This window comes from Podarcis cretensis (genome assembly GCF_951804945.1).
Source record: "Podarcis cretensis genome assembly, chromosome: 8".
Lineage (NCBI taxonomy): Eukaryota > Metazoa > Chordata > Lepidosauria > Squamata > Lacertidae > Podarcis > Podarcis cretensis.
The window spans coordinates 33,508,609-33,531,199 of record NC_137177.1 but is presented as its reverse complement, the minus strand read 5'-3'; the positions used below and the strand labels follow the sequence as shown (position 1 = coordinate 33,531,199).

At 46.6% G+C, this 22,591-nt stretch overlaps 1 protein-coding gene across 1 annotated transcript; it reads right to left on the bottom strand.

Annotated features, from left to right (window-relative positions):
• Positions 1-1,260: 1,260 nt before the first annotated feature.
• On the bottom strand, positions 1,261-22,203 carry TINAGL1 (tubulointerstitial nephritis antigen like 1). Its single transcript, XM_079989085.1, has 12 exons — positions 22,182-22,203; positions 20,748-21,083; positions 17,072-17,135; positions 14,658-14,750; positions 12,787-12,901; positions 10,981-11,104; positions 9,989-10,139; positions 8,539-8,728; positions 8,202-8,247; positions 6,446-6,569; positions 3,068-3,113; positions 1,261-1,997 (listed from the first exon to the last, which is right to left on the bottom strand). Exons 1-12 carry the CDS (start codon positions 22,186-22,188, stop codon positions 1,854-1,856), a joined length of 1,440 nt encoding a protein of 479 aa, XP_079845211.1. The 5' UTR covers positions 22,189-22,203; the 3' UTR covers positions 1,261-1,853.
• Between the last annotated feature and the right edge of the window lie 388 nt (positions 22,204-22,591).

Genomic DNA, 22,591 nt, shown 5'->3' with positions numbered 1-22,591 from the left:
AGAAAAGAAGAAAATGATTTCCTATTTTCTAATTTGGAAGAGAGGAGAAATGGCAATGTGGTAGGGAAAGAGCACAGGGCTCTAGCGGGACAGGGGGCTGATTCTGGCTCGCTCTGCCAGTAGGCAGGCAAATGCTTTTTTCAGATAACTGAAGGTGGTACAATGGAGTCATCCCCTGTGGCACAAACAAACACTCTGCTCTGGCACAGAGTAAAGCACACAGGAACCCCATGCCGAGTTCCTTCCTCCAAGAAGCACAACTTCTTCTGCAAACTCCTGACATCGTGATACGGTGTGTTTTCCTGCTACAGAACATTGGCCGCCCTTGGCAGCAGTTGGGCAGTGTTCAGCTTAGAGATGTCATAAGGACGTGGGCTAAGTTATGGAGAACTTGGGTGAAAGGTTGCTATTTTCAGTGTCAGCCCCACATTTTTTTTATAACATGTTGCTTCAGCCTCCTTAATGGATGGTTTCTGCCATGTTTCAAAAATCTGCCAAATTCATTTGATCAGAGAGGAGTGCCAGACAAATACAAAGGGTGTGAATACAATTAACAACAATGCCTCCTTCATACCATCCTCAGCTCTCTTGAAAACTATTGCTTGTCTTCCAATCGTTTGGTTGATCACCAGGAATCATAAGATACACAACCTTTTTTTGGGGGGGGGGAGGAACCCTAGCAGTAGTTCGTTCCACCACCCAGGTGAATTTCCCACATGCCTGGGCAAAGCTGTCTAGAAAAACCCAGTCTTTGGGGTTGTTTCCTCATTCTGTAAGTGGACACCATTTCCATTTCAGGATTGGGCCTCCAAGAATGATGGACCTAACTGAGCAGTTCTAGAAATGTCTTCTCAAAATCACAGCACTTCCTGTGATTTGGACTGACTCCTCTGTTTGTGAGGGCATCACCTGACAGACTTGAGATTCGGGATTCCTTCTTTTCTTTTATATGTTAGCCAGGCTGAGGTAAAGCAATGGGAATTTGGAGTGGCTAGGAACGAAACTATGGGAGTGTTTACGAGAGACAATGTGTATTAGGCTGTGAGGCCTGATTGTTTTTGTGTAGTCTCCATAAGACTGGTGTTGGTACATGTGTGAGGAGAAGGAGCAGCTAAGGGGAGATCCCATGTTATCTGAGGCCCGAAATGGTTTGACATGAGAAGCCCACAACTGTTGGCATTACAATGGCTGCCAATTCCTCGAAAGAGGCTTGTTCCTGACTCAAACCACTGTCGAACATCAGGTCAGAGAAACAAGCACTTCTGAAATGGCTTCATTTTGAGGCACTGGTGAGGTGTACAAGAGATTACTGGATACCCACAGAAAATGAGATGCTGATTTGTCCTCCCATACAGTTCACTGTATGGCATTAGCCACACTTCAGGCAAAATTGACAGGGTGTTCCTTATTTGCTTCTGATGTCTCTGTGGCAAACTTTGGGTTTTGAGTGTAGGCTAACAAAGATGCAGAGGAGCAAGGGGGTGTCAGACAGAATAACTTTCCTTGGTCCTTTCTGACAAAACTTCCCCCTCTCCAGCTGTTTCTTGAGTTCTCAAGGCACTTCCAAAGTTTCCAAGAAGGCCATCCAAAGCCTTTTAGACATACCCAGGGCTTCAAGAACAGTCCTAGGCCTCACACAGACTTGTGCAGACCCCAGAATGTGGTCAAGCATTGTTCTCTTCAGAGACAGACACAGTGGTGAAAAAGAGCTGTGTGGTGTTCTTTGGCTGATCCAGATCTCGGATTTGATTTTCTTTTCTTTCTTTTTTTGGAGAAGAAAAAAGGTGTGGGCAACAAAAGGAAGGAAGTTCTCCCTGGTGACCTGCTGCTGCAAGGTCGGCCTCCCAAGTTCCTCACTTCTTGTGGTGCATGTCTTCCATCCCGACTCGGCCCCAGACACCTACCACAAAGGTTTCGATCTCACACTCATTTTCCCCACGGGCAATGCGGAAGTAGCCGTCCTCTCCCCAGTCCTTGCCCCACGAGTTGGCAGCAATCTGAAGCCAGAGACACAAAATTGCCCAGAAGATAACATGAGCCATTAATGGTTTCCGACAAAACAGCTTTTCACATTTATACTGCGCCGTAGCATTCATACATAGCAGTCTTGTTGCCATCCTTACAGCAAGCATGCAAGGCATGTATTGTCAGTATTATCGCCATTATCTTGCAAAGAGAAAAAGAGAAGCTCACCTAAGGCTGTCAAGTGAGTTCATGGCAGAGGCGAGTTTTAAACTGGGGATTCCTGCTTTGTAACACTATCTCATAGTGGCTTTGCTACACCAAGTCTCACATTAAAACGAGGATGGGGAACCTTTTCAGCTCAACAGGCCAGATCCTGAGCCCAGTGGGTCAGTGACAGGTGGAGGGGGCACCCACCTCAGGGAACCCTTTTTCCTTTGCAGCATGGCTTGATGCCACCCGCTACCAGCTGGTTGGTGGTGACTTCAAGCCCTGCTGGGATCGGCTACATTCCAGAGTTTCCAATCAGCTGACTGGCACTGTCTTCAAGCCTCATTTACAGCAGCGCTTACTTGCAGACAGCGGGGCAGGAGAGATCCGGAGAAATAGATGTCTAGGATAACGAATAATTATTCAAAGGTCCCATTGTGGGCTTTGAAGGTATATGTTGCAGCCACTTGCTGAAGTTAAAAAAATTTGGGTCTGGGTCAGTGTCTTGGTCATCACCCCCACACTGAGGTTGCTCCCTGATCCCCTCTTTAATGAGCATTCATCCTGATTTGTTTGTGGGGAGATTAGATGATGTTGTGTAAAGGGAGTTTTATCACACACTTTCATTTCCCCATATTTTTCCTTATTGCGAGTCTGATTTCTTAGGAAAGCAGGTTTATTTCACAAGAGTTCCAAATCAACTTTGAGCGCACAGGCTGAATTTGCCAGGATTTGACTGAATTCCACCTGAAAACAGTGGCAGTCTGGAAATGCCCTGACTGTGCACCCATCTATGCCACCTTGAGCTCTATGATGGAAGACCTTAAGTGAAATACCTCAAATGAACAATACCTAAATTTGTGGCAGTTCCTGATTAAGAAACGGTAGCACTCACCCAGTATTTCTGATTTGACCCATCAGGCAGCTGTTCCTCTCCCCACCTGTGACACAGAATGAAAGAGACAGCTTTGTTCAGTGGTCCTCCTTATCATGTGCTATGCAACAGATTTCAGCCACACATTTGCACACCACCCAGGCATCTTCTTATGAAGGACAATTAACAAATATTAGGGAAACTGCTTGCAAAAAAAAGTGTATATTTGGAGTAATCGGACCAAAACGCTGATGAATTTGCATGCAGATCTTAATACAGTAATAATAATATTATGTGGAAACGTGGCAAACATCTTTCAGACTGGAACGATAAAAAACCAAAATGAAATTTGACAGATTCTTCGGTCCATACTTACAAATGAAACTGAGAGTGATAAATATTTTGCCACACTTTAACTAAAATATGATAAAGCCAAAAGGACCTGGAATAAAATATATGCTTCAGAGGCAACACCCAGTGTTTGGGCCACTAGGCAGCCCTGTTTAGGGAAGTTTTTAATGTTTGATATTTTATCATGTTTTTAATATTCTGTTGGGGGCTGCCCAGAGTGGCTGGGGAAACCCAGCCAAATGGGTGGGGTATTAATAATAATAATAATAATAATAATAATAGTACCCATCTTTCTTTAACATGTCAGGAAGCTGTTTTGTGACAGATTTGCTCAGTGGAATGCATTTCACAAAAAATGAAGCATTGTTGTTGCTTTGATTGCTAGGTTTTAACCAACCCCATTACATTCATCCTTCTGGTTTGAAAAGATCATAACAAGAAACCCTCTGGACTCCAGCATCCTGTTTTCCATGATGGGACAACCAGATGCCTCTAGGAATCCTACAAGTAGCACATGGAGGGGAAAGCCTTCCTTGGAAGCTGCCCTATACCAAGTCAAACCATGGCCCATCTGGCTTAGTGTTCTCTGCACTGACTGGCAGCAGCTCTCCAAGGTTTCAGGTAGGGGGCATTCCTCGTCCTACCTGGAGATGCTTCTAGGGATTGAACTTGGGACCTTCTGCATGCAAAGCAGATGCTCTACCATTCGTTATTGCCCAGAATCTGGAGGTTACAGATAAATATAATGTCTAGTAGCTGCTGGTACATGAATCTGTCTAGTCCCCTTATAAAGCCATCAAAGTTAGTGGCAGTACTTCATACTGCCTGTCTGGGAGAGATGCCCAAAGTTCTTGGTCAGGTGTTAGCAAAGCAGGCTTGGTGTCCGACTGGAAGGGGTTTCCCATTTCATTCCTTACTGATTAGCTCAGAATCTGGTCTGTCATTTCCTTCTGCAAGCAGCTTGAGAAGATAAGCCCAAGTGGAAAAGACAGCGTGATCTAGCTGGCTGGGAGCCCTCCACTTGTTTCTCCTTAGCTTGCCCCCATAGTTCAGTGTTTTCCTTTGCCCTAAGCAGAGGCCTTTGCCCATCTCTGAGTGTTTTGATCTCAGTGTTGGAATGGGTAACTGTAGCAACATTCTGTGTACTTGCAGTCTGTGAGTCAAGTTGAAAAGACTCAAAGCATCGCCTGGTGCCAATGTTTTGTTTAGGTTTCTGCTGTATTCCCAGCTTGTTCCAATCCAGTGAGAATTCCTCGTCCCTCACACAGTATTATAAGTAGCATTATTATTATTAGCATTTCATCCACAGCAGCTTAGAAGTGAGAAGACAATCTATCCCCTTCCCTTCCCTTCAGGCTCTCAGTCTAAGGCACAGCCCTCAGCACCCTTCACAAACTACAGTTCCCAGAATCCTTTGGAGGGTGCAAAGCCACGACTGTTTAAAGTGATATAAAACTGCTTAAAATGTATACTGCAGATGATGTATTAGTTGTTTTAGCCATAACAGACTAAAAAACACGCACAGCAGTCTCCCCATTTCATCTGTGAAACGTTGGAGAGTTTTTTACATGCTGTGGAATAAGTCTCTGAAGCTGTTTCAGTCCTGGTGAAAGAGATCTCAGAGGGGAATCTGCTCCAGCTGTGCTCAGCTCACCCAAAGAATGACTCTTTCACCCGGCTGGCAGCTGTTTGACATCAGAGAGAAAAGTTCTCACTTTCCCCCAAAAGAGTGGCCTTATCTGGCAGTGACTTGTTCTCAAGAGCCTCTACTCTCCCCCTGTGGGGCCTCTCTTGTTAGTTTTCCTTCCTCATTCCTCGAGCAGCAGTGAGCTGGCATGGATCAAACTCCGCTGTCCAGTCAGTGCCCACAGAATGAGGGAAAGTGGAGAGGAAGCCACGAGGCACTGCAGAGAGGAAACATGTTGAACTCCCTATGGTGCTCACCATCAAACACACACACAGAGAGAGAGGGGGGGGGGGCAGGCAGAGTAAGCTCCAAAGAGTCACAAGGCCAGGCAGTCATCAGGGGTCCAAGAAGAGCCACAAAGAGGAAGGAGTAATATGAGGAAATTCTGCCCCCTCTTCCAGTTTAAACAAGTCTGTGGAGGATGTCCTCTGCAACTGCCCCCCCCCAAACCAACCCTGGGAAAAGAGAGGAGGCCTTCAGGAGCACCTTTAAAAAAAAAAAAAACATTTTTCTTTACCCAAAGGTCTCCTTTATTCCTTTTTCCTGCAACTGGTGCCTTCTCCCAAATTCTGGGGCCAGGGCCAAGCTTGCACACCTCTCCACCGAAACATACACAGGCCATACATTCATACGTTCATGCCATACATTTATAGCACCATGATAACATTTTAACCAGTCATGCCCCCCGAAGGCTTCTGGTAGCTGCAATTTGTTATGGGTGCTGAGAGTTGTTAAAGGTAAAGGTAAAGGTAAAGGGACCCCTGAACAATTAGGTCCAGTTGTGGGTGACTCTGGGGTTGCGTTGCTTATCACGCTTTATTGGACGAGGGAGCCGGCGTACAGCTTCCGGGTCATGTGGCCAGCATGACTAAGCCACTTTGGGCAAACCAGAGCAGCACACGGAAATGCCGTTTACCTTCCCGCCAGAGTGGTACCTATTTATCTACTTGCACTTTGACGTGCTTTTGAACTGCTAGGTTGGCAGGAGCAGGGACCAAGCAATGGGGGCTCACCCTGTTGCGGGGATTTGAACCACCAACCTTCTGATCAGCAAGCCCTAGGCTCTGTGCTTTAACCCACAGCACCACCCGCATCCCTGAGAGTTGTTAGGAGGCCCCTATTGCCTCCACAGAGCTACCATTCTCAGAGTGGTTCAGTAGTCAATCGCTTTCATGCCCTGCTCTGAGGCTCTCAGAAGCTGCTGTCCACTGTTGGAAACAGAACTCTCGACTGAACCGGACCTTGGCATGATCCGGTAGGACATAACATGTGAGAATACCATGCAACTGGATATTCCTGTGATCAGTAGAAAGGCAGCCCCTGAACCAACCAACATTACCCCCTCAAGCAATATCCCTCACCCAGTGACTTTGACGGAATGGGTGCCGTGCCGTCGGTACTGTTCTGGCTTCCCGGATGCTACAGATGTGTGCCGATAAATGCCACTTCTATACATGAAGAAGTCTTCATGCACCTCCATGATGGCTGTACATGAAGAGAAAGGAGATTAAGTAAGCAACAGGAAAAAGTTGACAGGTACAGACCCTCCACCTCTGACGCCGACTTCACCACCAACCCATTGGAGGCCTGTCTGCACTACAAATGTGTATCAGTTTTATAACTCTCGTGGCTTGCACACTCACACTTGCATATGTGCACCCCAAAGGATCCTGGTAATTGCAATCTGGCTGAGAATCCTGTTAAGGGTTCTTACACTCACAAAGCCAGAATTTCTTCACAAGATGGAATAATTGTTAAGCAAGTTTGCTGTGTGAACACACCATTTAGATTTCTATGATAGGTAGACTTGCTGAATTTCTGTCAAGAAGCAGGTGGTGCATTTCTGCACTATGGATGATGGAGCTGATCATGGGGGCCAGAAAGGATTGTGATTGGGCTTGCAGGGCTTGGAAGACAAGAGGTAAAACTTGGGCTGCTGGTGGTGATACCCATTGCTAGTAGTCTGTGGGTTGTGGGTTTCCACTTTTGAAAGTCAGTGTGGCATTGTGAACAGAATGCTGTACTTCAATAGGAGGGAGCAAATTACGATCAACTGACCCTAACGCAGGGTTGTATCTAACTAGATTTTACTAACTAGATTTTAAACCATGTTTATCTATCATCATCATCATCCTACTACTACTACTATCCTTTTGAGATTTAGACCACTGGAATTAATCTGTTTTTCTTTCTTTCCACCTGTCAAACTTGTGAACAGCTTTGTGGTGCTGAAAGTCCAGTGTGCTCTCCTTTAGATGACAAGGACGTGGCTTTCATAATATCTAGCTCCAGACTCAAATTAAGCCCTCCACCCCCACCCACCCAGTGGCAAAACTGTCTGTATGTAGTGTTATATGTTTATCAGCACAACCCTTCCATGATTGCTGGTGCTGGTGAAATGGAGCAGACACTTTCCATGTGTTCAAAGAACACGTGAAAGGATTACACAGGCTGCCCCCTTCCTTGCTGATGCACCCAAGAATGCCCCCCTCTAACTATGTGCAGGGGGGTGGGGTCATGACTGGACCTCTGATCACAGGGCCTCTCCCCACATGTGATGAATGCACCGGTGGCAGAGGGACACACAATTCCCAATTAATCCATGTGGGTTTTCTTCTGTCTTACATCACTGTCTCAGAAATCTCAGTCATAGAGATCTGTGAACCATTGAAAGCCAGAGTCCAACTCCCTCGAGCTTAATCATTGATAATTTCCTAACGGAGGGTCTGTCTTGATTGTGCCTATCCTAAAGATCACAAACCGACTTCTACTGGGTTTTTATCTCTGAGGGTTACAGGAGCAGTGCAGGTTGCTGTGACAGAGGCATGGTTTTTTTGTACAAAATATGAAAAGACAACATTTTTGGGAGCTGGCTTCCTGTTCTCATCATTGTGTCTTCCATACTGGGCACCACAGTGCTGTAAATAATTATTTCTACACCAGGCTGGCAGTGGGGATGAGACTGCCAAGTCTATGCCCTCTTTCTGGCCAGGATAAAGCACTGGAGCTAAGGTTCCAAATGCTCAGGTAGACTGCTCTTCCTCAAAGTGCTTTCTGGAAAAGCTCTGTAGCTACAAATCTCTCGGGTTTTTTTCCTGGGGGGGATCCATAGCTCACCTTGCACTGGTCCATTCTCCATTAACTCCTTCATGATCTCTTTCTCCTGCAAGCAGACGGAAGAGTAGCAAGGCATTTTACAAACATATCATAAACAGCTTTAAAAACCCTATAAAAAGAAAGATACTTTGTAAAATTTCCTCCCAAGATTCTCCACCATTGATAGCAGATCTCCCTGACAGCAGCCCAGAAGGATGCATAGGCTAGGACTTGGTAGAAGAGGCAAAAGGTGGTCAGGCTGCCAGCATATTTGAAGCTGCCATTTGCACACAGCTCTAGCTTGAAAACCCTGCCCAGAACTGTCAGCTGTGCTCAGCCCATGCTCTACAGCACTCACATTAGAGGAGAGGCGATACGCAGGGGTGGACTGGAAGATCTCATTGGAGTCCGTCCATGGGTTGGGGCAGCGTGCCGTGGCTTGTCTCTTGCCCCGGCCTGTGGAGCGGCTATGCATCATGCAAGGGGTTGCAGGCGGGGTGCTGTCTTTTTCCTGGCTGGTGAAAGGGTAGCATTCGTCCGTCACCACTCTGGAAGACCGAAGGTGGGGGAGAGGGAAAGAAGAAAAGTATGAGATTTTGTAGGTAACTGAACGGCTTATGTGGAGACTTGCTCACTCCCAAGGGTGATAGGTTAAGAACATGGTATGTATGTACCTTAAAAAAAAAAAATCCCCTCTAACTAGGAGTCACCCAGGTGGGGAACTATTGGGACAGCATGAGCAGGGAGGTGATTATTTAACCCTTCCCTCCTATAGAAATGGAAGGGGGAAGGGATTCACACACACACCCAATCAGGAACACAGTATGGTGGTGGTGGGGAACAGTTTAAAAACACCTTCCTCATGTGTCATGGTCCTGATCTTCCACCCCTTGCCCCCCCCCAAAGCTGCAGTTATTTATAGATTTTTTTTAAGATACAAGCAATGCCAACCCACCTGCCTAATGTCACGAGTTGTTCAGCTTTAAGTCTTTACATGCCACTCCTTCAAGACCCTTCCATTCCCACCCTTCCTTCCCCCCCCCCGACCTGCCATCCCCTGCTAGTTGTGTTGATACTTTTCCCAGCCTTCTAGCCTTCCCAGTCATCAAAGGCTAATAGCCCCAGCCCTCCAGCCCTATAACAATGCCAGACCAGTATTGCCTAGCAGTTTTCAAGACACATGACAAGGAGAGTAATGGAGGCTGATCTTCTGTGAAAGACAATATGTACATAGGAAGTTGCCTTATTCAGAGTCAGGCCACAGGTCCACCTAGCTCATTATACAGTAATATGCCAAGGAACTGTTCTACTGTTGAACTTTGTTTCTTCCCCATGACTGCTCTTGTGTGCATTTTTTTGGGGGGGAGGGGGAATTCCTATTCCATGCAAGCTGGTGGTGAAACACCCCATGCATTCTCATTGTGCAGTGGATGCAAACTCCCCAGAATCTTCTGCAATGCACTGGGCTTCCATGGTAGCTATATGTAGAGGTGGAAAGTCTGAATGTCACAGTTCAGTAATTCAACAGCCTGCTGTAAAATGACAATCCCTGAACATTTGAGTTTAAGTCAAATTCAGCATATGATCCCTTTGTTCTTTCTACCTTCGTGGACTCATGGCAGAGCCAAAACTGGGGGCCTGGCAGAATCTGGGAGATCCAAAAGGGTTCTGGAAAGCCTCCAGTGCTACACTAGATCATGCCACATTCGCACAGAGACCTTTTCTGTCCCGTGCAGGTTGACAACTGCATCAACTTGCATTGCTACACCAGGTTCCATTTCTGAATGTGTCGAAGTGCACAAACTCACCCTCTCCTGCGCAGGAACCACCAGGCCCCATCAATTCGGCCCCCACTACAGCCTTGCTGGTTGCGAGTGTTGCAGGAGAGGAGGTTCTGGGGCGATAAGGCGGGAGTCATGTGTCCCATAGAGTGGATGGAGATTCTGTCCGAGGCCACCGCTGGTGAGAAGACACATGTGGTTAGAAGTCTGGAGAACTAATAATGAGGATGAAGCCAGTTTCTTGAATCACAGGAGCATTAGCATTGTGCTACAGTAGCATGCAGTTGATGCAGCTCTCCTATTTGGATTTTCAAAGCATAAGGAATCTCCAGATTTAGGGAGGAGAAAGTGAGGGGCAGCAGTAGTAGGAAGAGAACACCGGATGGATGAGAGGGAACTAAAGGGGACACCAGGGGTTCACCATCTGCATTAAGATGAGGTATGTCTGGCCCCTCTATGTGTGAGAACAGCTTGTACAGGGAAGTCTAGGGCGTTGCTTGAAAGACGTGCACCTCCCTATGAGTGATGCCCTCTCAAGAACTACTGTTCCCAGAGTCCCTTAGCATCAGTACAATGGGAGGGTTAGGGTTAGGGCAACAGAGTGTCACAGCAGGAGGGTGGGACAAGCACAGTGATAATAATCAGGGACACAGACATGCCAAGGATGTTGGAAAGGAGCCAGTACTGCTATTAAGATTTACAGGCCTCTGAAGATGTGTGAGTCAATGGATGAGGCCCATTCCCAGAGCACCTAGAAGAACTGACAGTAGATTGCCAGGTACAGAAAACCATAGCTGTCAACTTTTCCGTTTTCTTGCAAGGAATCCTATTCGGAATAAGGGAATTTCCCTTAAAAAAAGGGAAACGTTGACAGCTATGACAGAAAACATCTGTATGGGAACAGGTTAGCCTAGCCTACCCCACCCCAAAGTAGAGCATCAGGAGGGTAGCAGAAGACATGCCCTCTCCCTGCTCCATCATTGTTATGGCACATTCTTTCCACCTGTGAGGTGAGGTACCTGCAGTAGAAAAGGCCCAGGATCCAGCACAGTTGCCCTGGTCCAGTGGCTCGTGGATCATTCCTGCCCACTTCTCAGCAGCGTTGAAATGGGAAGGCAGCACCTCATTGGCATCCATATTCATCTACAGAAAGAGGGGAAAGAAAGAGATGGAAGTCACTAGAGAGAAGGGAAATGTACCCAGGATTCAGAGCAGAAACAGCAACAGGAATCAGGCCAGGGATATTCATATCTTGCAACAGGCTCGCCTCGGTTGCTGCTTCAAGATACTCACTGAGGCAGAATTATTGGTCTTCTGCTCCAATTTAGTGCTAAAGAGCAGGTTTTCCAGGGGAAAGTAGCAGGGCAAAGGCAAAGCCGCCCAGACCCGTGCCTAGACAGCATGGGACAAGCGGAAAAGCTCTTGAACCCCTTGTTTTCTAGCACAGGCAGACTAAGCAGAACAAGCCCTGAGAGCCAAGAAACCAGAATACAAGCTGTGTAAAACTTCCTGCCCTTTCCTGCATCTTCCTCTCCCAGCTTACATAACCTTGAAAGTCCCCACGTTGCTCAGTCTCAAAGCAACAAGAACAAGAGCAAAAATTGCTCAGGCTTGGAATCATGTCCTGTTCTGTTGACGGACAGCTTGTGCTCATAGCCCAACAGACAAGGTCTCGTCGCTTCCCTTGCTGGAAAAGCGGGGCCTTCAGTCCAGCCTGGCCTCTTCCCTTTCCTTGTTCTAAAAAGAGAGCAGAGATCTGGGGGCTACCCTGGCTTGATTCCTCTGACATTTCAGCCAGCTTCATTTGGTCTGGTGTTTGCTTTACGGGAGCAGATTACGTCAGGGATAATGCACTGCTGAATCAGCAGCCTCTGCTGATGTCCTGAGGGGCTGCAGTGGCCTTCCCAAGAGTGGGAAAGAACAACACAGCCAGAAAAAGAAAGGACATGTGTCCTCTCCCCCCGAAACCACCCTCATCCCGAGGACTGAAATTGCTGAAGCAGCTGAGTTTGTTTGCAAACATCTCCAGGGCCCCTGAAGTCTCTGGATTGTTTGGTAGATTGTATGATTGATGGTGAATTTGTAATGTTCTATTATGTTCTATTGTGTTAGTGTTATTTGTTGTTTGTAAACTGGTTTGGGATTCATTTGAATGAAAAGCGACATAGAAATACAATAAATCAAATCAAACCCTTCTCTTAACAAAGTCACATATCTTCCCTCTTTTCCCCACAAAAAAGTGTAAGTGACCTCCCTCTTACATTGTTGTAGATTGTAAGCAGGGCCTTTTTCCAGCTGGAACTCACCAGAACTCAGTTCTGGCACCTCTCAGGTGGGCACCATTGTCCTTATAAGTAAACAAGGGAGGCGTTCATGGTGAGTTCCAGCACCACTTTCCCTAGAAAAATAGCACTGATTGTAAGCCTTCCTGATTTAGAGCTCAGCGTTCCAGGCCATCCTCATTACTGCCACTGTAAGGGCTGGATTCCTGACTAGATGGGCTTTTGCCCTGATCCAGTAGACACTCCATGTTTTCTTCTCCCCCTTTTTTTAATTACTGTCAACAGGTAACAAAAACAGGCTTGAAACTGACCTCTCAGAAGTCAGAGGGGTAACTAGATGTGAGTTTCAGAGCTCTAAGAGCTACGTGCCTGAAATCAGTCCCTTGTCCCTTCTGACACAACTGGGAAAATTATGCACATGTTCTTTTGTATTTAATTTTACACCGTCCTGTGCTCAGAAGTGCAGAGGAAGGAAACTCCCAGGCTTTGGAATGAAGAAGCTCAGAATGAGCCTTTCTGGATCATACACCAAGCAAGACTTACATGGAGTTCATTCATGTTCATGACAGCAGTTGGGGGTTTGATGGTGCCAAGGCGATATTGGATGCCCTCCTCTAGCGTCATGCCCCAGAACTGGCTGTAGTTGGAGGCTCTCCAGCTAAAGAAAGATGGAAGAGACTCCATTGAGAAGATGAACCTTTGCTCAGGGAGACCCTGAGAGATCCATTAGAGAGGGTGCCATCATTCAGAACTAACCAGCTACCTTGGTAAGAAAACACCACCAGTTCATAGTTCTTGGATATATGACAAGCCAGCTCCCTTTCCTCTTGGCATTCTTCCTTGACTCAGAACCGGCATGCAATTTAAAGGGAGACTCTGCCTGCTCAGTCTGCCCAGGAAAGGTGAGAACACCCCAATTCGCAAAGAAACTAATTGATTGCTGTGGCGTTTTGAAGAACTGGAATGTAATATAAAACAATAATAATCAGTTCTAATTCTGAACATGGTGTCCCTGTGCCAGCAGAACTGGAGTCAAACAGGACCACTGAGAAACAAAATGGAGGCATTGGTATGCTCAGCTGAATACTGTGCTATTACATAATGGGCATATAAGCACCACTTTATGTCAGATATATACTGTCCACCACATGTATCTTATATGTTTCCAGCTTCTACCCAGAACAGACCACAAAAACCACTGTCTGCACTCTGCCATCGAGCTCTGTGATACAACCACATCTGCTTTAACCCATTGGATAGAGACTCACAACTGGAATTCCTTATTAGACTTGGAGATTTTATTGCAATCAAGCTGTATATAAATGTTGCTAAATAAATCAATACAGTACACACACACACACCACACAAAGTGAATATGCAGATCAGCAAAGCCAGACAGGTACCCAGAAAGGACTTATTATACAACAGGACTAGATAACATGGCTTCTTGTTACTTGTAGTTCCCAGCTAAATCCACTCCAAGGAGCTACAGCCCATCCTCGACAAAGGTACCTCCCTTTCACTGGCCTTGGGCGGTAGGTCTTACTTAGAGACACATCCTCAAGCTAGCACAGGTCCTCACCAAGAATAATAGGCCACAGACACAAACACAGGGACCAGATCTTGCAACAGACACAGGTTCCAATCCTGTCTCTACAGCTCCTCAGGCAATACTACTATAGATCCTAATAATGGCAGCCAGAATGTCAAGGGAACCCAGACCAACTCATCTTACACAATGACAGTCTCTTGTTTGCCAGTGGTGCCTTTCTGCATCCTACATAAGACCAACAGAACGACCTCTGTGCAAAAAGCATAAATGGACATAAACTTGACACTTGAAATAGCTTTAAAAAAAACAACAACCAACAACTGTGGGGGAGCGTTTCAGTGTACTTGGACACTCTGCCATGAACCTTGTTCTTGAACAAAGGAACTTCAAAATAAAACTGAAGCATGAAACCAATGAATTACAATTTTTCTAGAGGTACCATTTTTCAAGAGGTTCAAGTCTACTAGCTGCCTTAAATCAGGATAATGCGTTGACTCTTCAGTTGAGCTTGGGGGACAATATCCATGAGGGTCCTAGCTTGGGTTCCACAGACCCCTGGGCCACTCGCCTCAGGTGCAGTATCAGGAACTTGTTCCAGGTCCTCATCTAGTGCTACAACATCTCCAGATCCAGCCAACCTATCCTTTATGACACTGAGGTCAAGGCTGGAGCAATGGTAGCTTTTTCTTTAGGCTTATTCCTTCCTGCCCACAGCTTTGACAAGAAGCCACAAAATGGTGGATATGTGGCTCCACTCCTCACCATTGCTACACTTCCCTCGGAATGGAGACCACCAACTTTTGTTGGACCCCTCCTCCCTAGCAGCCTGCTTGATTCGTCAAATTGAGGTTCTTATTCTTACCCATAATTCCCTCTGTTGATGGCATCTATCATATCCCCATTGATGAGGCAAGCGTGGTTTTCACAGGACCATCGCCCATTTCCTTCACAAGTGCTGAGAAGAGAAGACATGGGAAACGTTAGATATACGAAGCTATGGAAGGGTGGTGAGCTAGTAGCCAAAGGGAGATACTTCCAGAAGTCTAGATCCAGGAGTAGCCTGCAAGGTCGTGTGGAGCCACCCTCCTGACACCAGCTTTGCTGACACCTGAATGCAGTGAGCTTGGGCAGAATGGTGATGCCATTGGGGCAGTGCAGGCCCACTGGCAGAGCTAATCCAACACACTCCCTCTGGTGTGCCCAAGCAACTTCAACCTCGCCGCCAACCTGCTTTACACCAGAGGTTGCCAATGCATCGCGTGAAGGTGCCATAGCACCCACCAAGGTCTCCCCTAGCAAACCACCTTGCAGCTTAAACTGAGCAACTCATCAGTGAGCAGTACGAAATTCTTCATGTTTGTTACAAAGGACTAGTGAGCTCTAAGCTTTGTGGAACCAGGTGCAGATCACCTGAGGATCAAATTCATAACAGTACAAAGGAGATAAGTGATGAGCCAGGGCAGACCACAGCACAGATATAACAGAGGCAGTTCTGACTTCTATAGGAACCTAGGAAGCTGCCTTAAACTGAGTCAGAACATCTAGCTCAGTGTTGCCTACACGGACTGGCAGTGACTCTCCAGGGTTTAAGATAGAGGATATTCTCAGCCCTGCCTGGAGACCCCAGGGATTGAATCTGGGACACTTTGCAAGCAAAGTAGATGCTCTACCATTGAACTACAGCCTTGCCTTCTACCTTCCCCACAAGACTTTTCCCCCATCATCTTAGCCCTCTTTGCTGCCGCCTTTGAAGGTGCTCCAGCTTGTCTACATCCAAATTGAAAGTGCAAAAAGACACAGAGCTCCAAGTGAGATCCGACTAGTGCTAAAAGCTTTATTTACTTATTGGAATAGTCTCCTTTATTAAAGAAAGCTTGAGATTCTGAGGATGCTGGAAGTAGAAGGGCTGTAGCTCAGTGGCAGGACATCTGCTTTGCATGCAGAATGTCCCAAGATAAATTCCCAGGATCTGCAGGTGGACCTGGGGGAGACCACTCTGAAATCCTGGAAAGCCACTGCTAGACAGTTGAGTTGGATGGACACAATGGTCTGACTTGATATAAGGCACCAAAACCTGTGTGTGTGTGTGTGTGCGCGCGCGCGCATGTGTGCGCTCTTAGACCAAGCTCCCCCTGCACATGGTCTATGGCCAGGCCTTCTGCAAGCACATTGCTAGCACAAGGTGCCCTAATCCTTTTCACGAAGCCTTCAGGAAACACGGTGGCCTTGCTGACGAGGAGCCAATTCCAACATTAGCTATGCTTCATAGAATGCTTGGCATTTTCTCTCGGCCAAAAGGCACTTTAAAAAGCAACAACAATCCTTTCCCCCACCCCCTTCCCCATCCTGAAGGCAGGAAAGGTTTTGTCCTTTTACGGACCTGCCTGGCAGCAACACTCTCCCCTTAGAGTCTGCATCCTGCCAGGGCCTGCTGAGCAGTTAACTGGAGCTCAGTCGGGACTCTTTGTTTAACCCTCATCTTCCCTTTGCCTTTCAGACCACAAGAAAAGCTTTGTTGCTGGATCTGGTCAAAGGTCCATCGAGTCCAGCACCATGTTCTCAACACCATGGTGAACATAAGAACAAAAGGAAAAAAGAGTCTGCTAGATCAGGCCAGTGGCCCATCTAGTTCAGGATCCTATTCTTGGAGCGGCCAACAAGGTGCCCATGGGAAGCCTAGAAACAGGACCTGAGCACAATTCTGACTCCCAGCAACTGGTATTCAGAAGCATTACTGCCTCCAACCATGGAGACAGAGGCTAATAGCCACTAATAGCTTTCTCCTCCATGAATTTTCCTAATTCTCTTTTAAAGCCATCCTAGTTGGTGGTTATCACTGTCTCCTGGTGGAGTGAGTTCCATAGCTTAACCATGCTCTGTGTGTATTGTGTTTACACTAAATAATAATAATAATAATAATAATAATAATAATAATAATAATAGTTGCTGTTGTTGTTGCTTTATTTGCATCAGGCCCTTCTGACTGTGTTGCCCCAGCCACTCTGGGTGGCTTCCAACAAATACATAAGCATAATCAAGCATCGTCATTCATCCAGCTTATTTCAATGCATTTCCCTGTCACTTTCCTAACTGCAAAAGTCCATACAAGTTTTTAAAGCAGATTTGTTGTGGTGAGGATTTGTTAAGCAGTGCAAACTGAAAGCTCTAGCATGCGCTCAGATTCCTTCTGCCAAATGCTGACAGCCTGAAGGGAACCTTTAGCAGCGAGACTTTGACTGAAAAAAAATGCTTCTGTGATCAAAGAGCCCAACTTACCAGAAGTTGCAGTTATCTCTGTAGGTTGAGCCTGTTGGGAACTTGTGTCCATTACGGATGCAGGCTGGAAAAGAGGGAACAAGGAGAAAACTGGGATGGGAAACTGAGTGCATATGGATCCATATAGATAGCAAGAAGCTTACATTTTGGTAGAAGGGCTCAACCGCCCAATATCAGGATTCAGAGCAATATTCTGTACAACTGTTTACTGCTGTGGATGCTGGGAAAGCAATATTTAGTTAGGCTGATTGCTTGTACTAAAAGCCCAGATGTCATGCTTATATTGCATTATATTTATTGTACACTTGTATTTGAATTTATCATACTCTATTGTATTTTTCTTTTCTATTTTGTCCATCACTTTGGGGGCATTTGGGCCAAAAAGCAGTATGCATGCATGCATGTATGCATGTATGTATGTATGTATGTGTACACACACACACACACACACACACCAGCCATAACCAATAGGAACCAACAATGGGGGATAGACTCCTGATTGCTGGGAATCTCTCTCCAGCTTTTGGAATGCAACCCCCATCAGAGTTTGGGAAGGCTAGACTCTGCTCCAGCTAGTGGGAGGGGCAGCAGAGAAATGGTTTGGGAACCAGTTGCGCAGTTTCAAACCAGCTAAAATCAGATAGAGAAGAAAGAAAAAGAGCTTAGAGCACTGCTTGGGTGTAGCTACTGGTGTTTATGGGCGTCTATTAACCCCTGCCATGCTCTGATTGTATACTGTAAGGACATCAAATATTACAAAAGACATCATTAAGCCTTCAGGGCTTTATCATCCGAGCTAAACCCTGTAGCGCATTTCTTGTAATTTCTCACTAAAACATAATAAGGCATGCTGGGGGAACCGACATACTGATGTAGCCTGGCTTAATTACGTACCACTCCCTGGTTCTGGAGCAACAATAACTTACTGTTTAGAAGCTTCTCTCCCTCCATAAATGTACATGGAAAGTATGGGATAAATTCTACCCTTTTAACCTTTCCAGAGTACAAAAGGCTGGTTGAAGCTCGCAAAGGTTGAACTGTATAAAATCTCACTGTGTTCAGTAGAGTTCGCACTCCTGTGCTGAGGATTTGGATAGAGAGCTCAGGGTCAAAGTTTGATTAATTAATTCAAGGCTGGAGCGTGTTTCAAATGCCATTTTCCAAGTCGGGCTTGGAAAATGTGAAGGGAGGGGCAAACCCTAGCTCTTAAGAAGATAGGAAGAGCCTGCTAGTGGCCCATTGGAGTCCAGAATGTACAGAACTTTCCTAGTTGTGTAGGGAGGGGCAAGAGGAAGGTTTCAGACATGTAATTCTGCTCCCATGAACCCTGAAACTCCTGTGCAGTTACCCCTCTGCCTTCTGAGAAGTCAGTTTCAAGAAGATATGTGTTACCTGTTGGCAGTAATGTATAGAAACATAAGAATATACAAAGAGCCCTGCTGGACCAGGCCAAGGACCTCTTCTCACAGTTGCCAATCAGATGCCTACAGGGAGCCTGCAAGAGGACCTGAGGGTAGCAGCACTCGCTGCACCTGCAGCTTCCAGAAACTGGTATTCAGAGGCATGCTGCCTCTGACAGTGGAGGTGGAACAGTGTGAATGTGATAATGCATGATCTTGTGGCAGTACCAGAAGGTGGTGTTCCTGACCAGCTTGCAAGCCAGGAAGCCTCCTTTGAGAAGTTTGTCTCTGCCATGAACTCAGCAGCATCCCCAATGCCCTGGAGAATGGCTATCTCTCAGTGTAGGCAGTACTGTACTAGAGGGGTCAATGACCAGAAGGCAGGACATCTGGTTTGCAAATCATTTATTATTATAATTATGATTCACTTTAGGGAGAGCTGGGGATGTCCCTGGTCTATAACCCAGACAGCCATTGCCAGTCGGTTAGGATGAGGCTGAGCTAGATGGACCAATGATCTGGCTCAGCATTAGGTTGCCTCCTACGTCTCAGGATAAGGTACCTCCCAATGTGAAAAATAGCAATAAACATGACGATTTATCTGAGTATGCCCAAAGTGCTTTTTCCCCACCACTGGGGGGTGGGAGGGTGAAATAGTCCATGCACACCAAAACCTGAGAGTGTGGAATTGGTTTCCCAGCTAGTGTTTAGCACTGCTCTTTTTAGAAATTAACTGCTTGGGGCGGGGAGAAAATTTAGCCCAAAATGAAAATTTCTATTTCCCCTTTGGATTCAGCTTTGATGGGGTTAAACGTCTTATTTCAGAGGGAAGCCAGAGCCCTGAGGGAAGCTGAAGGCATTCCCCACCACCAGCCCTTCTATGAGACGCTCAAGAGAAAGGCGCCTATTGTTTTTAAGCAAAGATGGAAGGGGAAATCACATTTTCCTTAAAGGGGGTCAAGGGGATTTTGCAGCTGCTGCGGAAGTATCCCTACTGCGACTCTGGAGACTGCGATTGTGCCAAGGGCATATTTGTATGACACATCTAGTAGAGGCAGATTTAAGGACCCAAACACTGACGTCTTCAGCATGTGGAGTGGGGGGAATGGGAGAATCCCAATAATAATAAATATCCACACATTTAATCATAAGGTTGGTCTTTCTCAGATCAATCCAAGTGCCCAGTGTAACATTACAACAAAAGCATCCTAATTATTTTATCTGTAAGCCTCCTTGTGTCCCAGTCTGGGGAAAAGGTAGGGTGATGATCATGATGATGATCATGATGATTTGGCCCCAACATTGGGCACTCCAAAATGCACTGCCTCTTCTCTGGCTATCTTCTCCAATGTGGTGGTGCTGGTGGAGCCTGAAGAGAGCTGTGGACCAAAATATCTGGAGGGCATTTGGTTGATGAATGTGGCTTATCCCCTTCCAGGAATTTGTCTCTAATTCCGTATTAAAGTCACCCAAAGTAAAAAAGTCATTACTACATATTGTGGCAGTGAGTTCCGCAAATTAAATGCAGGTTGCAAGAAGTGCTGCTTTCTATGCCGGCTTCCACAACAGACATTTACCATAGAATTGTTGTTCTTTCTTCATCATTTTTTTACAAGGCATCTACACGATGTCATTATCAAAGCACTGCCAGCCTGTGTTTCCCCTGTGCTCTGTTTTCTGCAGCATTTTTTTCAGACTGCAGGAAATCCAGTTTGGGGAGGAAGGATCAGAAGAGAAGCATGAACTCAGCCTGTCTCATCTACAACTACTGGGCATGGTTTGGATGCGTTTAGTGATGAACTGGGCAGGAGAGTCTATCGCCATGCCCCTAAACTTTGGCACACCTCCAATAGGCACCATTCTATCCATGTGCTTATTTCATTAAGCAATCTTGGGTAGTGCTAGGAACCAACAGCCTGCCTGCTGCGACTTTCCTTCTGATCTGTTTCTACAATCTATAGTATTAACACAGAGGAAGAGAAAACAAAAACACACACAAATGCAACCATTCATAATTGTCCAGCACACACAGCCACTTATGCCCACAGACCCTTATCTGACCAAGACACAAACACCTATCTCAAAACATCTAACCTCCTAAACAACTTTTCTCAACCCTGTACCCTCCAGGTGACTTGGACCATCAGCACCCCAAGCAGTGTGAACAAAGTCTGCAAAGCAGCCCACATCTGTACCCCCTCCTCTCCCCTCAGACTCACCTCCATTGTTATATATATCTACCCACCGATCAGGCAATCCACCCGCAAGTAACCTACCTTTCTGCACAGCAAACGGAGGTTCGATGCCCAAACAGTACTCCCAGAAATCGGGGCAGCAGTCAGAGACAGTGCGGTTGCAGAAGAGGTCGCAGTAGCAGATGGTGTCCAGGTATGGCACTGTGCAGCCATCATCCCTCCCAGGGCAGCAAGCATTACGGCGTTCGCAGTAAGAGCCTCCTGCGTCCCGGATCCCCCGTTCATGCAATCCTGGGGCTAGCTCCCTCCGCGTACGAGATGCCCGGAGAGCAAGGGCCTCTTCTGCCAACAGCACTATGGCCAAGAGAGTCCAGAAGGCCTTCATTCTTCTGTTTGATCTTCTGGGATCTGCAGGTCCTGGAGAACAATGAAAAGATGGAGAATCACACAGAGGAATCAATCTCCCTTTTACACTATGTGGAGCTTGGTTGGATACATACCAACTTATGCACCCCGTAAAATAATGCTCAAAGTGATTTACAATATGAAACAAAAACACAACGTAAAAAATTAAAGTGAACTGTTCAGTGCAGTAACATCAAGGACAATACTCCCCCCCCCCCCAGCAGAACAGAGTTTCCGGAGCTCTGACCCAAATCCTCCAAAAGAGCACCCCAAAGTGTAGTGGCAATTGTGCCCCTGAAGGCAGACACTCACAGCAGGCACCAGCAGCCCTTCCCATTGATGGTCTCCCTTGGGTTGCTCTGGACCCTGCCTGGCCTGACAGTCAATCCCCTCCATGAAACATGCAGGAATGTGCAGGGAGCAATTTTGCAGGGGAGGGCGGGCAGTGTTCAACATTCAAATGTTTTGCGCCAATAGGATCCTCCACTTCAGCTGGCAGCTCGAGAGAAGAAATCCCACGAGTCTCGCCAGCATGCTCTGGGCTTCCCTCGCTGGAAGATGGTGTTCAGCTTGACCTTCAGGTATCCAGGAGCACAGGGCTGGCTCAGCCAGAGTACAGTAATCGTGTCTCTTACATCCTCTGATATATCTGTCCCAGCCATTTTCCCTGAGCCCAGGCTTTCCAAGCCAGGAATGTAACTCGGGACATTTTCCTGTTTACGCTGCCTTCAGGATGGAAAAAGAAAGCAAAAGGGTACAGCCTTGAACTCATGAACTGAGCAGCTGAAAGCAGCCGATCAAATGAGGAGGGGAGAGCACTGGGCGTTCTTCCAGGCTGGCTTTTACTGGAGGACAGAGACACCTCATTTTTACACCATCCTCAAAACATGATGCCAGCCTGAATTCCACACACCCCCACCTCCAATTTAATTCAGATTTAATGAATTTCTGGGGGTAATCTGATAAGGGTATTTTTTCTCTCTCAATATACCTGTTGCCAGTGATACATTTGGAATATGAAGCTAGAACTTCAAAGTAACTGTTTCTGAACTGTGATTGAAGTTCAAAGTTTCTCGAAAAAGAAATTGGAGGAAGGATGAGCCCCCTCACCTTTCATGTTAGAAAGACTGGGTGCTGGTGTCTGCTGTGCCCCCTAGCCCCGGAAGAGGAAGACGGCCTCTGCCCCGTTCTTATTCCTTCTCTGGCATTTCCCCTGTGTCCTCCCATCTCATGGCCACCTGGGAGTAAGAAGGCACCTTCTATGATCTCAGACTTCAGCAATGCAATAAGTTTTCTACTCTCAGCAGCAGCAATCTCAAGAGGAGGGCGGCTCAAGGTCAGAAGGCAAGGAAGGAATCTGGGCCTCTCCTCCCACCCCACACCTCTGCCTTGCTCTTCCAGATGCTAGGAAGTAGTGGGGCGTCATTTTGATTAACTGTCGCCTTCTGACCTCAGTCGGCAAAGTCCACGGAAACACACAGTGCGGCTCATCAATCTGAGGAGGTGGAGCGTTCAAGAAC